This window comes from Salvia hispanica, chromosome 4 (genome assembly GCF_023119035.1).
Source record: "Salvia hispanica cultivar TCC Black 2014 chromosome 4, UniMelb_Shisp_WGS_1.0, whole genome shotgun sequence".
NCBI lineage: Eukaryota > Viridiplantae > Streptophyta > Magnoliopsida > Lamiales > Lamiaceae > Salvia > Salvia hispanica.
Window position 1 is genome coordinate 26,278,131 of NC_062968.1, and position 20,688 is coordinate 26,298,818.

Here is a 20,688-nt window from a genome sequence, read left to right on the forward strand (position 1 = left end):
CAGTGGCAAGTATATACTCTGATGAGTGATGATGTATGGAATGAATGCAAATACATCAACAATAAGAAATTAAATTTTTTTGCAAGTCTTCACTCTTTCGTATCAAAGGGCATAGTGATATTTAATAAAATTCAGGAGAAGTAATAATGAATCGACCACACAATGAGTCATCGTCAGTTTCCATGCATATTGCATGTATAAAAAGTAGATTAAATACTCTATTATCATACAAAAATGATTCCAAACTCAACTTAGTACAAACAAAGATAAAGATGCCTCAAACTTGTAATATTACTACTCTTGAACAAAAAAAGATGCCTCAAACTAATATTCCTTGGACTCTTGTCACTATGATTACTAGTTATTTAATTAAAGTAGCATCAAATATTCGAAAATCCTTATTGGAAACATACAAATTGGTTTTAACTTACTACCACTACCATCATTTTTAATTATCATTTAGTCAGTTTAATATTCTTTTATACTCATCGGTTTTATCACATGTTGTGAATCAAAAATTGGTTTTTATTTCAATCTTTACCATATTTGTTGGAGATAGGATTTTCCACACAAGTTTTGATCATATCATGATATTTATAAAATTCTCCAACTAATGTTAATCATACATGAATTATTGTGGTAACACAATTAGGAGGAATTGAGAAAGTCATGTGATATAGTAGTAATGGAAGTTAGTTGGTGATTTTGGGCAAAGGAGTGGTCTCATTTTCATGAATTTGGATGATCCCATGCACCCATTCGCGGGAATCTCTTGGGAAGTCGTTTCTGTCTCTTTCCTTCCTGGCTTCCCATCTCTCTCCATTTAAACCCCTCCGTCTTCCCCTCTCTCTCTACAAATCCAACACACATTCTCACTCACCCATGTCTCTCTCTTCCAATCCCATCGCCTTCGCCTTCCGCCCCATCTCCGCCTCCTCTCGCTCCGGTGATCCTTATATTCCTTTCTCTCTACAACATTCTCCATGCTTCGCTTTGAAAATTCTAACACTCTGCCTACTATTTTGCAGCATATCTTCATCTCTTCACACAGCCTTCTTCACTACAATGCAATGCCATCTCCAAACCTCGTACACATGCTGTTTTTTTATTTCTCTCATAAATTCATAATCTTGTCTGAAAGTAAAATCTCTTTTTTTTCAAGCAGAATTCATAGATGCGATCCAGAGTGGTTTGCCAGTGATAAAGTGGCATGAGATTGTGGAAGATGACACAGAAAAAGATTCTTTAAAGGTGCTAAAAACAATCTACTAACTTTTCTTCTATTTTTGAAGAAGAAGATTATTTTTTTTTAATGGTTTTGTTTTGATTAGAAGGAGACATCGGATGAGATCGCGGAGCTGGCCGGGGCGGTCCGGTCGATGCTGCGGTCCATGGGAGACGGCGAGATCAGCGTCTCACCGTACGATACTGCGTGGGTGGCGCTCGTGGCCGCAGCTGACGAGGCGGCACCGCAGTTCCCGTCGAGCCTCGAGTGGATCTCGAGGAACCAGCTCGGCGACGGGTCTTGGGGGGACGGTCGAAGATTCTCGATCTTCGACCGGATCATCAACACGCTGGCGTGCGTGGTCGCGTTGAGATCTTGGGACGTAAATCCCGACAAAACAGAGAAAGGTTTATATTTTCTTTGTTATCTTATATAGTGGTTTCAGCTCTTTCTTAAAAAATTAGTAGTCTTATAATTTGTATATTACATAGTTTTAATTTAATGCACCATTAGTTAAGAAAAAGAATTAAATGGATAAAGAAGAGTGAAACAAAAAAATTTTGGTGGATAAAGTTTTCATTGGTGGGACATTATACTATTAGAAAAAATGAGACTAATTTTTATGGACCAAAAAGTACTCTATTTTGTTTCAATTGAGAACAGTATTTAATTTTTCTTTTACGCAGGGATTTTGTTTATTAAAAAGAATATTAAGAGACTGGAGGAGGAGAACATGGAGCATATGCCGATAGGTTTCGAGGTGGCGCTACCGTCGCTCATTGATAAAGCAAAAGAGCTCGGAATCGATATCCCTAGCGATACGAGAGGGTTGAGAGAGATCTATGCACGAAGAGAGATAAAGCTCAAAAAGTAAGTATTGATGTTATTTTTGTCGTCGTTGTTGTTGTGATGGATGACGCTGTGTAGTTTATGTAAAAAGACTTTTTTTTTTACTTTTTTTCTTTTTAATGGAAATAATAATAAATAATTGCAGGATACCAAAAGACATACTACACCAAATGCCCACAACCTTGCTTCATAGTCTGGAAGGAATGGAAGGCTTAAAGTGGGAAAAGCTATTGCAATTGCAAAGTGAAGATGGCTCTTTTCTCTTCTCTCCTTCTTCCACTGCTTTTGCTCTCCAACAAACCAAGGATCATAATTGCCTCAAATATTTGACCAACCACCTCAACAAATTTAATGGAGGAGGTATACTCAATTCCCCATCTCAACTAAAACTTAATGTAGCTATTAAAATAAAAGCAAATTATAAATCGTCGATAAAATCACAAAAATTGGTCAAATACTGATTAGTCCCACAACTTCAAAATTTGCATGGAAAAGTCATTAATTTGTTTGGTAAAATTGTATCTGATGTACTCCTAGTAGACAAGAAATCATACGAGTTAAGCAATGTCATTTATTTGTATACAGAAAATGTTTTTTAGTTTAAAAACATAAACAATATTTCCACTTATGCAACCAAATTCTTATGACCCTCAACCTGAATATAGAGTTTTGTGTGAGTGTGAATGAGAAACGTGTGGCTCCTCAATCTTTTCCGTGTCATTCCAAAAAAATTTCATCGTGGGACCATTTTTCTTGATTTATGCGTGTTATCATTGACGAGAGACATTTTGGATTAAAAATTGACCAAAATTTAATGATTTTTTGCGTGTCGAGCATTTCATGTGTATCTAATTTATACTTATGTGATTTATTTGAATGATTATTTAGTTCCAAATGTGTACCCTGTGGATTTGTTCGAGCATTTATGGGCAGTAGACAGATTGCAAAGACTTGGACTTTCACGTTATTTTCAGACAGAGATGGACGAATGTATCGCATATGTTCACAGGTACACCGTACAAGTAAATTAGATTTTTTTGGACCAAATAAAAAATAAAATTCTTGATTTTGAAAATATTATTGCAAAGATATTGGACGGAAAAAGGGATCTGCTGGGCGAGGAACTCGGAAGTTCAGGATATCGATGACACGGCTATGGCGTTCCGACTGCTGAGGTTGCATGGATACGAGGTTCCGGCCGGTAATAATACTAACACTTTTTCCGTTCGAGAATTAAAATCACATTTTACTATTAATGGATGTACGCAATGAAAAAGACTCATTTCAATTTTCTAGAACTGATAAGTGAGTTTTGCACTTTACTAAACTATTCAACTTATGATTCCGTTATAAAATTAATATAAAAAATAAGGATACACATGTCAATATTTTTACCGTAAATGGACGTGCGAGATCAAAATTACTCCATTTAACTTTTTTTGTTAGATGGTCATCACATTTCATTAAACCATTTTTATTACTAATATATTCTTTTTAATTATGAAACTAATACTCAAAAGTTAGGAACCACAAGGTTAATTCTAAACTATTCCATACACATTGTACTCTTCCCATTTTCTAAAAATAGAAATTCTTTTCTTTTTATCTCGTTTCTGAAAAATAGAAACTTTCAATTTTAGAAAATAGACCTGCAATCCATTAACACTAATTCCATTACTTTTTCTCTCTATTTCTCTTACTACATTACCCACGGTTTCTCTTATTCTCTTTTATTTTACCTACTTTGCATTAAAATCCATACAATTTCCAAAGTTTTAGTAGTATTTAAAAGTGGAAAATCCATAAATCTCATTTTTAAAAAACCATAAATGGATGTTCACAATTAAAATTTTTATTTTGCTTTTTAAAAGTAATTTAGATAGAAAGAAATATGCAGATGTGTTTGGACATTTCCGGAGTGGTGGCGAGTTCTTCTGCTTCAAGGGACAGTCGACGCAGGCGGTTACCGGAATGTTCAATCTTTACAGAGCGGCTCAGTTGATTTTCCCGGGAGAGAACATTCTAGAAGATGCAGCAGCTTTCTCTTCTAAATTCTTGCACCAAAAGAGAGCTGATAATGAGCTCTTGGATAAGTGGATCATCACCAAAGACCTTCCCGGCGAGGTCAGTCTGTGTGTGTACGAGATAGAGATGTTACTACTGAACTACTCACATACTCATATTTTTTACTAGACAATACGAGTTTTAATGTAAATTTATATGCAAAAATTGAAAAAAAGAGATAGGTGAATAAATAGGAGGTAGAAGAAAAAATGATGGACCGTAAAAAGTACTAAAATTTAATTAATTTTTTATGAACGGATTGAAATAGAAAGGAAAAGACAATTGATTATAGACGAAGAAAACATGAATTAATGTGGTAGAAAGAAAAGAGTAAAAAGAAAGTGAACTTTTCATTTGATAAGGAATGATAATGTTTCTTTATTTTGGGAAAAGTGGAAAAGCTTTTAGGTTTCCTTTCAACTATGTATAAAGACATAGTCACTTTGAAATTAAAGAGTAATCACATTATATAAGAATATGTAGTGAAAAGTTCAAGCTAGTTTAGTTAAGTGGAATCAAAAGTGAAAAATAATATATATTTCGTCTAGGATTAAATATCTTAATTTTAAGAAACGTAAGCGTGTGAAAAAAATAGTATAATATACGTTACTTATAATAAAATACGATTGAAATGAATTACTAAAATGTAGGATTCATTAACCAAAAATATTACAAGTGAAATATGACGTATAATAATGGTTATCCCAAAACGATAATATTGGACATTTAACTAACATAGGAAGTACAATATAATGTCTATATTTTTATATAGTTCCTCAAAAAGTAACGTTTAAAATATTACATAAAATCTCATGCCGAATAAGAAATGCTCCACTTAGAATAAAATGGAGGAAGTATATCTTAAAATGCCTTCGTCTTAAGGTTTTATCGTGTTTGTGTTCCCTTCAAATTTATATGATTCGTCTATATATCTATGACCTTTAAAACTTTTTTAATAGTAGGTAGTAACTTTTTTTACGTATTTTATTTAAAGATATCAAATGAATTGAGAATTAAAGTTTAATTAATCCCAAAAACATAGAGACCCTGTTAAATTTATCTTGTTGTTTATTTGCAACATTCAGATATGCCTTAGTGGCTAATATTTCTTATAGTATTATTTTGAAAAATTCATTTTTTAAAGAAAAATAAGTTTATGATAAAATTGTACAGGTGGGATATGCACTAAATGTTCCTTGGTATGCCAGCCTACCTAGAGTTGAAACAAGATTTTATCTTGAACAATATGGTGGTGAAGATGATGTTTGGATTGGCAAAACTTTATATAGGTACACTTTCTTTTAGTACATTCTTGTTTTGTTCTATCCATCGATAATTAAAGTTTATTAATTTTGGGGACGAGTTTTAAGAAATATGAATTCCATGTATATTATAGTGAATGAAATGCTTTGGTGAAAATGAGGTCTACTTAGTAAAAGTGAAATGAAACTCCTATTCATAAAAATACCAAAATGGAGAACTCCTGACGGAGGGAGTGTATACTTCCTCCATCCGTGATATGATGCCATATTTTACTCGGTGTGGATTTTAAGAAATGTTAAGAAAAATGAGTTGAAAGCGACAATGCAATTTAAGTTCACTTCTGTATGTTAATTTTATAATGGAATGTTTTGCAACCAGTTTTGATAGCATGTGATCTAGTGGCATGTTTTGGCGTTTTTGCATGCATGTGTTACGAGTGTATTGTTATAATGTTATTGTATATTAATATTGTTGGATTAGAAAATATGATCATACATACGTTGTTGTCTACAAAGATTAGGACAAATTTTCAGATCGGAATTTTTAGATTTCGGTAAAATATTTATAAATACTCCATTGTCATAATTTTAAAATGAAATCACTTAAATCTTTTTTTCAGGATGCCATATGTGAACAATAACATTTATCTCGAGCTAGCAAAATTGGACTATAATAATTGCCAGGCGTTACACCAACAAGAATGGAAAGACCTCCAAAAGTAAGACATATATAGTGTATACCTTAATTTCTCTTTTTTTTAAATAAATAAAAATTCTCCAAATCTTGACCAATAAATGCTAATTTGATTATTTTGGGGTCAGATGGTGCCGGAATTCGAATTTGGGTGTGTTCGGTTTGAGTGAAGGAAGCCTTATGCAAGCATACTACGTTGCTGCTGCGTCAGTTTTTGAGCCAGAAAAGTCACAAGAGCGCCTCGCTTGGGCCAAGACCGCGATTTTAATGCAAACTATCGCGTCACATTTCCACTCGACCGAGCAAAAGCGTGCCTTCATCGACGAATTCGAACGTGATAGCGTCCTCACGTATGCAAATGGAGTAAGGTAATCATAGTGACCCTAGTAACTCGAACTTCAGTCAACCGGTTCAAAAATTGATCGATTGACTTACTAAGTTATGCTTTATCGTTTTTAGATTATAAGAATTATTGGAAATTGAAATGGCCATTGGACAGGTACAAAACAAGACCAAATTTGGTGGGGACATTACTCAGAACCCTAAATCAACTTTCATTGGATATATTGTTGGCACAAGGCTGCAACATTCATCAACCATTGAAAAATGCAGTATGTCCAACATTCTCATTCATATCTAATTTCTCAATAACTATATATAGTTATTGTCCAATTTTTTTTTTTATTTTATTATATCGTTGTTCATGTTCCACGTTATCATAAACAAACATACTACATATATGTAGGTATTTAATACTCCTAATATTTACCCATACATTGACACAGAAAGGCAACCTGCAGAAGAATGAAGTCAGCTAACTTCAATTATCTGCACGTTCATAAAGTTCAAATATACATTTTCTCGATATTTTAAAAAATATCGACCTAAATAAATTATAAAATACTCCTCCGTCCCACGTAATTTGACCCAGTATTCTATATTGGGTTGTCCCATATAATTTTTCCCATTTTTGGTAGTGGACCTCATATTCCACTAACTCATTCTTACTCACGTTTTATTATAAAACTAATACTTAAAAATAGGACACACATCCCACTAACTTTTTCAACTCACTTTCTAATAAATTTCTTAAAATCCGTGCCAGGTCAAAGTGTCCCAAATTATGTGGGACGGAGGAAGTAATATATTAATTCCCCAAATATCGAGACTTTAATAACAATAAGAGTTTTAATGCAAAATTATAAATAGAAAAATTTTAAAAAAAACTAGTAGAAATAGTGTTACTAGATAATAGAATCCACATCATTATAGTAGTAGTATAATGTGATGATTTTTTAAAATAAAAATAGAAATTGACTAATTTGATAGACAGAACGAAATGGCAAAATAGTAATAATACCATTTTTTGAGAATGAAAGAAGTATAAAATTTTCTGACTCTACCACCATGCAGTGGCATAAGTGGATGAAGACTTGGGAAGGGAGAGGAGGTCGCGACGCCGAGCTATTGGTGCAAACACTAAACTTAAGTGGCCGGGTGCGGACTGAGTCAGAGGAGTTGCTATCGTTACACCCGAAATATGATTATCTGATGAAGGCCACTGTTAGTGTCTGCGATAAGCTTTGTCTGTTTCAGCATCAAAAGGTTTCAATTTTTTCTTCATCACGTTCTCTATCTCATTATTGAAAACGAGATATAACTATAAGTATCTTTGTGACGCGGATTTTCGTGTTGTTTTAGGACGGAAATGGGTGCATGGCTAGTGCCGGAGGGATTACAACTTTGGACATAGAATCGGCGATGCAAGAATTAGTGAAATTAGTTGTTACAAAATCCGCAGGTGATTTGGATTCACAAATTAAGCAAAACTTTTTTATTATTGCTAGAAGCTTTTATTATTCAGCTTATTGTAACATAGGAACTATTAATTTCCATATTTCGAAAGTACTCTTTGAAAGAGTACAATGATCATGTACATGTAAATCAATTAAATTTGCAACTATCTTATATTTAATTGACTGTGATCATAAATCAAGCAATATGGATTTAATTTCATGGAATGTGGACTATTTTGTGAAAATAAAAGACATTAAACAAAATCAGATGAAAATAGTATTTATTCAAATAAAACAGTAACGCATTTGAGAAAAATCTTGACTTTGTTTTTTCAACAGAGAAAATGATGAATAAATGGTTATAATGGTGGAATGATGTACTACACATTATCAATTTCAACAATATATAATCAGTTAACACAACTAGCTGATTTCAAACTACTTTATCATATCAATCACCAACTTTATCAATGGTTCTAGAAATTATCTCCAATTCAATAAACACTGGATAATAAACTAAAATGATGTAGTTCCAACAAACGACAATGAAAACGATAAGTGTATTGGAATGTCTTGAAATTCACAAGTGTACATTGTTATCGGGAGAATGTGAGAACATAATTGGTTAAATATACTCTCTGTCTGCGAATAGGAGTCCTGTATTTCCATTTTGGTTCGTCCGTGAATAGGAGTCCCGATTTCACTTTACTATAAATGCTATATAGGTCTCACATTCTACCAACTCATTTCACTCACATTTTATTTAAAACTAAATACTCTCCTAACTTTTTCTCAGCCACTTTTTTTAGTATTTCTTAATGTCCGGGCCGAATAAAAATGAGACTACTACTTGCGGACGGAGGGAGTATTAGTAATCGTAGTCGCATTGAAAATGTACATCTTTCATTTTTTTACATGTAGAAGTTCTATATGTGTCTTTTCATTTTTGTTCATGTTGACTACCAAATAAATGGTGTGATTGATATGGCAAATGAATTAGGTTTTAGTCATTGCATATTTGATGTCTATAACATCGTGAGAGAGTGCGTCATAAATATGTGTTTTGATTTTTAAATTAAAATTTTGATTATATAGTTTTGAAATATAAATAAAATAATACTCCAGGTTCTTAATTTGATTTTTGACAATTTTACACACATAATGATTGAATTCCCGAATTTTATTTATCGAAAAACTCTATTAATGTGGACTCCATATCCGACGTGGAAATGAAAATCTATATTACACGTCTGTATTTACTATTAAGTGGTCCAAAATGCAATGCAGAGCTTAGACATTGAAAAAAATAATTATAATCTTGTTACCTACCAAATTGCCAAAAATCTAAATTAGTGACATCTATTATTACAGAAAAGGGAAATAGTATTGATCTTTACACTGTGAATTACGTCACAACATTTTATGTGAAACTACTGAATTAAGATGAATTTCCACTATTTTCAATTTGCATATCACTATTTTAAATTTGCAAAAAAATGAAAAAGATGCCACAACTTTACCTAAAGATAATAGATATATACCTTAAAGTGGGAATATGAGAGGGGGCACTTATAAATGTCACTCCTTCCATTGCGAATAGGAGTTCCGTTTTTCCATTTCTGTCCGTCCGCGAATAGGAGTTTCGATTCATTTTTAATATTAATAGTAATAGGCACCAATTTCAACTAACTCATTCCACTCACATTTTATTTCAAAATTATAGATACAAGTGAGACTCATATACCACTATTTCACTAACTTTTTTCTAGTCACTTTTCTTAAAATTTTTGCCGAGAAGATTCATACTCCTATTCGCAGACGGATGGAGTAGTATTTAACATTGTTACAATAATATTTTATTTCTTAGATAAATGTTAGAACCCATGAAAGTGGTGAGCACTATAATACAAAGTTCAACCCAACTAAAAGAAACAAAAATTTATAATACTGATTACCAAAACAATGTTGATTAAACAAAGGGAAAGAAGGAAAACAACCGACAACACAATCACTAAGACCACACAAAAAAAGGACGATGTATCTATCTGAGTAATGATAAACAACCAAATTTTGTACAGCCAAAACAATATTATATTAGCTATTTTGATGTGTTAATTAAATATTAAAATAATAAATATAGTTAGTTAACAAATTAAAAATAATTTATTAATCTTTGGCCTCATTTTCAATTTTTTATTTTTATATTTGAATTATTTCTCTATTATTTTTTAAATTTGAATTAAAGTATGCATTAATTACATTTTATGGTTCAAAAAAAATTTAAAAATTATACACAAATACCGTAATATTATGCACGTTCCCTATACTATATGTATGTCTATACTTTTTAATTAAATGTATATATACATTACTTTTTCTCCCAAATAAACCAATTTTTGGTTGTACAAAATTTGGTTGCATAGACTTATTGTATCTATAAGATGAATGTCACATTTGTATCGTTAGGCAAGGGGAATTGATGAAATGATTTGGAGTGGAGAATGAGAGAGAGAATACCTAATTATCTCATACATGATTAGATTTGTGAAATGAAATGAAATGGATATATGTCTATGTCACAAATTGGAGATTGAAGGGACATTTACTTAATTGATGAAGAAAGGCTTAATGCACATATATATGGTTAATGAAGAAGAGAGCGTGGCCATTTGAGCACCAAACAAAAGAAAATGCGATCCCACCAAATTGAAATATCTCATGTTCTTTTTATAGAATGCATATTCATCACCATATCTTTCTCACATTTATGTAGTGCCACACCCCAACATCTCACCTTCACCTTTACTTATCCAAAATACATACATAGATAATAGATTTTGTGTAGGTCGAAGGTGTAAAACACCAACTATTTAGGTACAAAAGTGGTTCCCGTAATGCTATAATTTCAATTTGTGGTCAAATTTATAGCCACAACTAGGACATATTCTCCACCTTGGATCATGGGGCTTACAAAGGGTCAGATATACCAAAATGTTGGTATACCATATTTATTGTAATCGAAAATATTAAAATTTTTGATATTATAATTTTCGATAGAGTATGATATTGGCTAAAACATATCGGTACAATAACGGTATACATTTTTATATATTGTGGAATATTAAAATTTCTATGCATATCGTATTTTACAATATGTACTTTGTAGTACCGTATATATTGAATTTTTTTGATATAGTACCACATATCGATATAAACTAACAATACAATATACATTAAAATTTCACAACCATATGTTCAATGCTGTGAAACTTAACTTATAATGAAACTTGTTTTTTTCTAACATGTTCATTAATATTTATATAATGATAAAAACACATAACAATTTTTAAATATGATGAAGTTGGGTTTGTATAATGGATATAATTGGGCTTTTATTTCTTGGGCCAACACAGCCTGTCAACTGAGTATATATATCTACCTTAGCTGTTCCTCAATACTGATCCAATTTCATTTTCTCAACAGTAAACCTATTACAGTTCCATTTATTTATTTCTATAGTACTATTTTAGTAATATTCTATTGTTTTAAAAATAATATGCTAGTAAATATGTAGCCTAGCTAATTTAAATTAGGAAGCTTCTACAGTATTTTCCTTGTTATGTTCACAGTTGATAAAATGAAGCTTTTAGGTGTATTTCAATTTGCTTCTAAATTCCTAAATTTTTGTTGAATTATGATATTGCATATCATTTTAAAAGTAAGACTATTAAATTAGTAATAAGTTTTGATTTTGCATAGCAGTTAAGATTTAGATATGATGAATATCATGATTTAATGAGTTATTTATGTTACACTATTGGAGGTTAATTAAAACGGCATCTCATGCAAATATCATCGTTATTATACTAAATAAAAATAAATGAAAATCCACGTGTCTACTCAAACCCTTGACCGCACAAACTCAAAGGAAAAGGAAGCGGGAATCCTCACCGCCCTTCGAAATCGCCATGGATAGCCGCGACGCCAAGCTCAAGCGCCCCTGCTACCCCACCCACACCGAAAATCCGACCTCCTATTCCGATCATTTCGACGTTCTATTGGAGTCTCTCCTCCATTTCCGCGATTCCTCCGCGATCGCTCTCGACCTCGCCGTCGGTCGCATCGTCGACTCCTGCCCCCGCGATTCCGAGAAGCAACACGTCGTCGATCGCGCGCTCCGTCTCGGTTCCGCGCTCACTGAAGCGGCCAACCGATCCGCTAGGAGGCTGGCTTCCATGCACAACGCCGCCGTTTGGGCTCTTCCGTCCGATCTCACTATTAAGGTGATTTCTTACTTGAAGATCTAGGTAATAGGTACTAGTTTACAATTTTACTGGATTGCGATTAGTTACGCCGAGATCGTGGTGGATCGATCTTCTATTAGCTTTTGATCAATTGGCTGCTTTACTGTTTGCGTGAGCGTGAACATTATATCAGTGTAGATAATGTGTTGCGGACTCTATCTGTGCACAAGTTCACTTGAGCTAGTACTTAGTTACCTATTTTATGCATTGACCTGGAATTGTAGGTCTTTCTGCGATTAGTTACGCCGAGATTGGTGGATCGATCTTCTATTAGCTTTTGATCAATTGAGCTGCATTACTGTTTCCGCAAGGGTCAACATTCTAGCAATGTAAATAATTTGTTGTGGATCGCACAAGTTCTCTTGAGTTAGTGACCAATTTTCTGAATTGAGCTCAATTTTAGGATTCCTGCGCGGATGGTGTACATAGAGTTTATCATATAAGAAGTTTCTATCACTTAGGTTTTTTAAAAATGATTATGTAGTTAAAATAAGTGGAGGATTTATGATTCATGATGTTCGCATTTACTCTTTGTTCAGGTATTTTCGTTGCTCGATACACAGAGTGTGTGTCATGCTGCTGCTACATGCTCCTTCTTCAATAAGTGTGCTGCTGATCCATTGTGCTATGCCAATATTAACTTAACCACGACTGTTCCAAGGGTCAATAATGTAGTAGTTTCCACAATGATTCAACGAGCGGGGAAAGTACTGCGGTAAGGCTATGACCATTTGTTTTTCTTAGATGAGCTCCTGGGAGAACTGTTTTCTGTGTCTGCTGTATCTTAGAATGTCTGGATATGTGTTGTATTTCTTTTTTACTTCAGTTAGTGTGTGGGCTGAGATTATGCGTCCTGATCGATTCAGTAGTGCATTTAGTTTAGTTTTCCAGTACAAGAATTGGTATCTATCTGCTTTCAAGTTTGGTAATAAATGACAATACGGATTCGAGAATCATCAGCGCTATGCTTCTTTTAAGCTTTTTTTGTGATGCTTTATCTGGAAATGGCTGGTCATTGTGAAATGCTTGAATATTTGCATATCCTCATAACCTACATCTATGTGAAAGGGGTATCTGCAGATGTTTAATACGCGTGTTCACAATGCTGCGCCGTGAACTTTGATCATCTTACCATTTGTAGGTCCCTTAAGCTTGGGATTGTCCCTCGCCCACCTGTTGCATCACTAGGTTCGTCACAAGCACTCGTTTATTCTATGAGAAATTCATCAGATACATCGGAATTTTCATGGAATGATAAAAGGCCGAGACAGGGAAAGGAGACATTTATACTTACTAGGTCTTGCTTGGCACCATTGATCAGTGATGGTGGTGCTCCAGGGTAACATTTGTTGCTTTATATTTCTAGTATTTCATAAAGGGTCTTTCCATATACTGTTTTACTTATCTTCCCGTCTTCAATTTTTCAGGGCTCTTCTGAAAAAGTTACACCTTTATAACATAGAAAGAATGGACAATTCAGCATTGGGAGCTGCTATATCCGCTTGCCCTTCTTTGCTTGATCTAGAAATTGTTGGCCTGTGAGTATCAATTTCTATTAGTTGCTTAAATTGTAATTCTGAGTTGGTTTCTACGTTTTATTGTATTGTTATCTCTCGATGCACATATTCAGAGAGACATACCTATTGGTGAATGAAATATTATGGAGTAGTATATTTGTACAGATATGTTGCATTAAGGATGAAACCCAAAAGTTAATTTTCCCATATGGGTAACAGTTGTTCTGACATGAGTATACATCTTCTTTGCAGACATGTGGAGCTGCGGCATACCCTGGAGTCTGTGAGTAGATCCTGTCCCCTAATAGGACGTCTATATTTTGAATCATCGAAAACAGGTGCATAATTGTCCAGACTTCAGCCACGTTTTGCAGGTCAAAAGATATTTTGCTCATGTGTTTTTACCTTTCAGGTAGAGATGACAGCTTAAAATTAGCAACATGCAATGACATAGTCAACAATTGCCCATATTTATCCTCGTTAGCACTTCGAGGGTTTAAATTGCATGACCCTAAAGTCCGTGTTCTTGTCAAGGTATGCTTCCATTTCCTTTCATTCACCTTTTTGTATTCTCCCACTCGTCTTGAATATGGTTGTTATGGTTATACTTTGTCCATGCAGGGATTGCGTAATTTGAATTTTGTTGACTTTACAATGTCCTATGCCATCACTGGTGAATTTCTTAGGTAAGTGTAGTTGCCTTGGATATTGAAGGACTTTTTTCCCTTTGTCCTCTTCATACACATGTCATCATTCATGTTTTTTACTTTCTGCTTGTAGAAACCTAGGTGGCAGTGGAGGTGGAAGCTTACTGGAAGTTTTGATTTTACGGGATTGTATGCATTTGAGAGAAGTAAGAATTGAGTATTTTTAGTAAATATGACAATAGTAGTATTTTACAAAATTGATTATTATATAGTTTTCTAAATTTGAGCTGTATCATTCAGGCAGAAGTTTCCAGGTTGCTTTCGGCGATTATTGCAGGACGTTTCAAGTTTCTTAAGCACCTTGTCAGAATCCAATCTCACCGATGTCATAAATCTTAATATTTTCCATTTTTTCTTGTGTCTTAAGTAATTAATTCTCATTGCCTGTTGATAGGATGTATCCAATCGAGAGGGGCTTGCATCTGATGATGACTGGTACCAGAGATGTTACACCCCAAGGTACATGCTGATATATGTTGCTGCTGCAACTTTGATTTTTATCTTCGAACCACAGTGACGCAACAATTATGCAGTTTCATGTCTTTACGCGAGCTATTGGAAGAAAGGCCCAGTCTAAGGGTGCTTGCAGATTTTCCTGCCATGGGAAGGTAACTAATACTCTGTTCTTTTTACATCTGAACTTCGTATAGTAGATGTTTTTCCACTAGTTTACTCAAATACGAAGTCCCGTTTCTCAAGCTCAGTTTTGTGGAAGAGCCAATGACCAGCAGTGATGTCAACAACGATACCAACTCACCCTCTGGGGAGTATGCATTCACTACCTCATCGGAGAGCAGTTATAATAGCGACCACAGTAGTGGCAACGAGGACTACCCTAATGCCGGGTTTCCAATCCATGATGAGAGTTCAGATGAGGTGGATGATTTATAGAGAGAGAGATGTCAGCATCTCGGTCCAGTGGAACCGCCTGTATAACTGGTACAATCTCCACATCAACTCATCAGGTCACGAGATGAAACTGTTGCATAAATTAATCCACATGCTGTTGCTGCTTTTTCAATTTAATGAAACTATGTTTCTGGTCATGAAAAATTCTAATTCGTAAACTTCATTGCAAGCTATCAGGTGTCCTGACTCCTGTCGATACTCCTACACGCAATGCAAATTCAGTGCGATCCTTATTGCATTAACATGAGGATTTTCATTCTCCGAGCATTGTTGACAGTAGCAATTCAGCGGCTGCTGCATTGATTGTGATTTTTTGTATAGGTCACTGGCTGGCGTATACACACTCACATTCCTGTTTACGAGGACCTGCAGATTGTCGAAAGTCTCGATAGTTTGCTCATGTTTCAAGCTTTGTTTTTCATTTGAACATGCAGAAACGATCATAAGAGTTATTTTATTAAGTTCTCCTATTTATTATCTGGATCTCTATGTTTTTTGTTTTGGGTAAGAAATTGAAGATTCCCTGATTAATTATGTGAACAAGAAAAGTGGCCCCATGTCAAGTTACAATGTTTATAACTCTATCATATTTTACTTGTTCAATCAAGTTACAATGTTTATAACTCTTTCATTAAAAAAAAAAAAACTTTAATATGATTGATAACACCACCAATATATATAGAGCCAAGATATTTAAAGACTGTAGCATTTCATATATTGGTGATGTGAATCCTAAGTTATGTTTCATTGTTAACCATAACATTTTTTAGCGTTTGTAATAGTTCGTCAGTGGCAAACCCTATACATAATTTTGGGATAAGAGGATCCATTCGATAAAAATGGTTTGTTGTCTGAAGTGATCGAACAAATAAAAGAGAAATGATTAATAGGTAATTTTGTAAATTCAAAATGAAAGTTTTTTTAAAATCTAAAACAACATGATTTCACGTCTTCTTCTTAAAAAATTTGTAGATCAAAGGGAGGGAGCATGATGTTTATAGCACCAGAAGGAAAAATTAGGCCTCCAAGTAATCTGGGGGCCCTAAATTTTCCATTGATTCACATATGAAGAAGCTATCTTGTTCACATAATTAATAAGGGAATCTTCAATTTCTTACCCCCACAACCCCACTTCTCTTGTTTTGCTGCTTTCTGAAATTATTAAGAATCAATTGTATTTTTTTCTTGGATAAAATATCATGTAACTTGGGATAAGTCGTTGTCATGTGTTTTCATGTTTGTGAAGAGCATGTGATTTTTAATAAATTGCAATGGTCTTGTCAAAATAAAACCTACAGGAAATCTCAATATTCAAATATACTGTATGACATTAAGCAGCATCAATAATCTAGAAAAACCATCAAATAAAAGTATGTCACTGAAAGCATGTGTTAGACACAACACACAAACTTTCTATAAGATGTTGCAAATGAAAAGGAACGTACGTATTGTTGAAGAGTGTCAATTACCTAATATGTGACAATTACCTAACATGATTTGACTGTCACCAAACATTTCAAATATGAATTAAACATGTGATAATTGATTTGACTGTCACCAAACTTTTTTCACATGTGCTCTTCTTATGCTATCTTGTTCACATGTGCTCTTCTTATCCTAGTTTTAGAGATGAATAACTCTATAAGGTGTTGCCTCCAACCGGAATCAAGCCACCACCAACATTCTCACTCTCCATTGTATGACTAAAACAACAATGCGCTCCGTCGCCGCTCTGCCTCTCATCATCATCTTGCTCCTCGCCCTCTACTCTGATGCAGTTTCAATATAGAAATCGGACAAAAACCTGCGGTGTCAGAATGATTTGAAATTCGCACGGTACATGCGAAACGTGATTTGACTGTCACCAAACTTTTCACATGGTGAATTCACATGTGCTCTTCTTATGATATCTTGTTCACATGTGCTCTTCTTATCCTAGTTTTAGAGATGAATAACTCTATAAAAAGGTGTTGCCTCCAACCGAAATCAAGCCACCACCAACTTTCTCATTCTCCTTTGTATGACTAAAACAACAATGTGCTCCGCCTCCGCTCTGCCTCTCATCATCATCTTGCTCCTCGCCCTCTACTCTGAAGCAGTTTCAATGTAGAAATCGAGCAAAAACCTACGGTGTCAGAATGATTTGAAATTCGCACAGTACATGCGAAATGCGATTTGAGATCGAACTCAATTACCTAACATGTGACAATTACCTAACATGTGATAATTGATTTGACTATCACAAAACTTTTCACACGTGCTCTTCTTATTCACATGTGTTCTTCTCCCCCTAAATTCAAAATTCACACACAAAACACCACATCCACACCAAATTTCACACACCCATCACTAATTCTCCATAAATTGAAGTGTTTGGACCGATTAATTTGAGCAATTTTGGAGGATGTTCGACCTAGCCAAATTCAAGAGGTGGAAATCGTTTTGTGTAAAATTTAAGCTTAAAAGGTATGTTCTTCTACTTGAACTTCCTCTATTGTTATATTGGAGTCTTCACCAATTTTTCTCTCGATTATATGATGCTTGTGATTTTTTAACACATTTGTAGGTTTATTCCCTTTACATGTTGCCTAGACTAATTGGTAAATGAGTTGTTTTTTATAGCCGACCCCCATGCGACAGTTCCTTTCTTTCAATTTCACACTAAAACATGTGAGCTAAAAAATTTGTGGCTGAAATTTTATTTACTATTTACTTCTTTTTTTGTACAGAAAGACAATTTTTTGTAATGGATACATATAGTATTTAGCTTACTGGTGCAAAATATTAGAAACAAATTATAAAGTTTAAGCAATTAATTTTTTTTTCGTGGAACTCTAGAAATAAATATCGAATTAAACTCAGTTCTAAGAATTTATTGCGTCTAAATTTGGTAGTGCGAAAGCCCAAAACGAAATTTCTTTGCTTGCGTGACTTGCCCTATTAATTAATGACCCATTAATATCTTAATATTAATTAGTTTCAAATAAAAATTTAATGTTAAATTGTTTATTAGTATCTATATATCAAGTTCTACTCCCAAATTATTAGTGTTCTTACAGGCTTACACGATAATATTTAAAATATCAGATAAACTATAATGTGATTACATTTTACAAGAAAATAATAATAGTAATAATAATAAATAATAGTGGGTGTGAATAAAAAGGGACGACGTGAAGATTTCTGTCTACTCAAAACTTTGCTCACTAGAGGCATCCAAAGAAATATGATGTATTTCAGTTTGCTCACTTTGCTCACATGTGCTCATATTGAGCAATTACCTAACGTGATAATTGATTTGACTGTCACCAAACTCTTCACATGTGTGTGTTCTTCTTATTCACATGTGTGTGCTCTGATGAATAACTCTATAAAAAGGTGTTGCCTCCAACCGGAATCAAGCCACCACCAACATTCTCACTCTCCTTTGTATGACTGAAACAACAATGCACTCCCGCCGCTCTGCCTCTCATCATCAGCTTGCTCCTCGCCCTCTACTCTGATGCACTTTCAACGTAGAAATTGGGCAAAAATCTGCGGTGTCAGAATGATTTGAAATTCGCACAGTACATGCGAAACGCAATTTTGGATCGAACTCAATCTTGTTTCTTGATTACTTTTTCGTCCAGTCGTGTTTCTCTATACGTTTTGCATCATACTCCATTGCATCTACCAATGTAATCTCTCTTATATTTATCTTTTTCTCCACTGGTTCAAGCATTTTATCTCACAGTGTATTCTTATGCTGTGAACGCCGGTAGAAGCCGCCGGAGAAAACCCATTTATCTTTTTCTCCACTGGTTCAAGCATTTCTTCTACTTAAACTTCCTCCATTGTGGTGACAGACAAACTGTATGACATTAAGCAACATCAATAATCTAAAATAAACCATCAAATAAAAGTATGTCACTGAAAGCATGTGAATTACCTAACATGATTTGACTGTCACCAAATTTTCAAATGTGAATTAAACATGTGATAATTGATTACAACCAAACTTTCCCTTCTTTCTGTGTGCTCAAAACTTTGGTCACTAGAACCCGATTCCACATTAATTATCAAGTGAAAGAATAGTCAGCAAAAATATGATTCCAACTTTTCCTTTGATAATTGAATCACATAGAGATGATAAGGTAGTATGTGTTTTTAAATTACAAAGAGAGATGATAAGAAAGTATGTGTTGTTGAATCACATAAAGATGAAAAGGTAGTATGTATTGTTGAATCACGTAAAGATGATTTGGAATATTTGTTCTTGAAGCACAGAGAGAGATGATATACACCTTAATTTGACTCTACTGACTTCGTCTTTTGCTTATAAACAATGCAACTGAAACTCAAACTTAAAATGTGATGTGGAATTGATAATTGATAAATTGGAATATATTTGAGAATATGCTAAAAAACAATAGGAATGAGAGTGAACGTCGGTGTATAGCACACGAACAATATGACAAGTCCTACATATGAAGTGAAAAGTTTCATGAATAAACTAAAAGACACTAGAAAGAGTGGATTTTAAGAATTTGCTATTTGAGCAAAGCTTAACATAGGCGCTACTCATACTAAAAAAATACATTTTTTTTTCCGACGTTTATCTCATAAGAACTCCAAAAATTAAACATGTTTAACATGAAGCAATTCTTTGGGACGAGTGACCCCCTAGAAAGTTTCTCATGAGCATGTAATACAAAACATGGTAAAAGAACTAGTGTTATAATGTGAAGACAAATCAAAGAGTTTGGTTGTTACACATATTGTTAGGTTAACTCGTTTATTCACTTGTTGCACAAATACTCAACCCGGTCCCCTTATGTAACACATTTTCCATTTCAGGAAGTCTCACTTAAAATGCCACATTTTCTTAAAATGAAATACCACTCTCTACTTCGTATCCTCTCTTACTTTATTATCTTTTGCATTTAACACACAAAACCGATTTAACTAAAATTTATATCAGAATAAAAGTACTCCACTTATATGGGACAAGTGTACTAGTATAATTTTTTGAGGTCAAATAGTCCATCAATAATTTATTAAACTAAAATTACTATAAATATCAAATTATAATACCGCACTAGACCGGGGAGTGTTATATTGCTAACTCAATACTTAATTGCTAAGTACAATTAAATAATAACCATTAGATATTCAAATTAAGGGCGTAAATCATTAGCCCTCGGAACGTCAATGTGACCAACAAAAAACATCAATAAGGGTATTAAGGTCAATTTACAACAAATTAATTGTAACTAACTTTTGAAAAATATTTCATAACTTTAAAACGCATATATTTTCTCGATTTATATTATTTTTTCGCACAACATATATCAAATTAAAGATAATTTCATAAGAGGATTT

At 33.8% G+C, this 20,688-nt stretch overlaps 2 protein-coding genes and 1 long non-coding RNA gene across 8 annotated transcripts; all 3 read left to right on the forward strand.

Annotated features, from left to right (window-relative positions):
- The first annotated feature begins 793 nt into the window (after positions 1-793).
- On the forward strand, positions 794-8,069 carry LOC125219486 (ent-copalyl diphosphate synthase, chloroplastic-like). Of its 2 annotated transcripts, none has more exons than XM_048121469.1 (15): positions 794-946; positions 1,029-1,088; positions 1,166-1,251; positions 1,332-1,632; positions 1,912-2,095; positions 2,220-2,434; positions 2,963-3,083; positions 3,163-3,275; positions 3,972-4,198; positions 5,312-5,427; positions 6,021-6,119; positions 6,223-6,462; positions 6,594-6,705; positions 7,508-7,699; positions 7,796-8,069. In XM_048121469.1, exons 1-15 carry the CDS (start codon positions 883-885, stop codon positions 8,021-8,023), a joined length of 2,358 nt encoding a protein of 785 aa, XP_047977426.1. In that variant the 5' UTR covers positions 794-882; the 3' UTR covers positions 8,024-8,069. The 2 variants fall into 2 exon arrangements, with proteins under 2 accessions (XP_047977426.1, XP_047977427.1); XM_048121470.1 differs by having other exon boundaries at positions 1,335-1,632.
- Positions 8,070-11,780: 3,711 nt separating this feature from the next.
- Positions 11,781-15,810, forward strand: LOC125219511 (F-box protein SKIP17-like). 5 transcript variants are annotated; one of them, XR_007176150.1, is made up of 13 exons: positions 11,786-12,173; positions 12,734-12,909; positions 13,336-13,533; positions 13,622-13,732; positions 13,964-14,049; positions 14,124-14,245; positions 14,333-14,397; positions 14,492-14,564; positions 14,659-14,721; positions 14,813-14,877; positions 14,952-15,026; positions 15,123-15,383; positions 15,505-15,810. XR_007176150.1 is itself a non-coding variant. In XM_048121504.1 (13 exons), exons 1-12 carry the CDS (start codon positions 11,859-11,861, stop codon positions 15,307-15,309), a joined length of 1,536 nt encoding a protein of 511 aa, XP_047977461.1. In that variant the 5' UTR covers positions 11,786-11,858; the 3' UTR covers positions 15,310-15,357; positions 15,498-15,810. The 5 variants fall into 5 exon arrangements, 4 of the variants coding, with proteins under 4 accessions (XP_047977463.1, XP_047977461.1, XP_047977462.1 ...); XM_048121504.1 differs by having other exon boundaries at positions 15,123-15,357; positions 15,498-15,810; XM_048121505.1 differs by having other exon boundaries at positions 15,123-15,357; positions 15,649-15,810.
- Positions 15,811-17,656: 1,846 nt separating this feature from the next.
- On the forward strand, positions 17,657-19,057 carry LOC125218417. Its single transcript, XR_007175955.1, has 2 exons — positions 17,657-17,793; positions 18,706-19,057. It is a non-coding gene; the product is annotated as an uncharacterized LOC125218417 (long non-coding RNA).
- Positions 19,058-20,688: the final 1,631 nt, after the last annotated feature.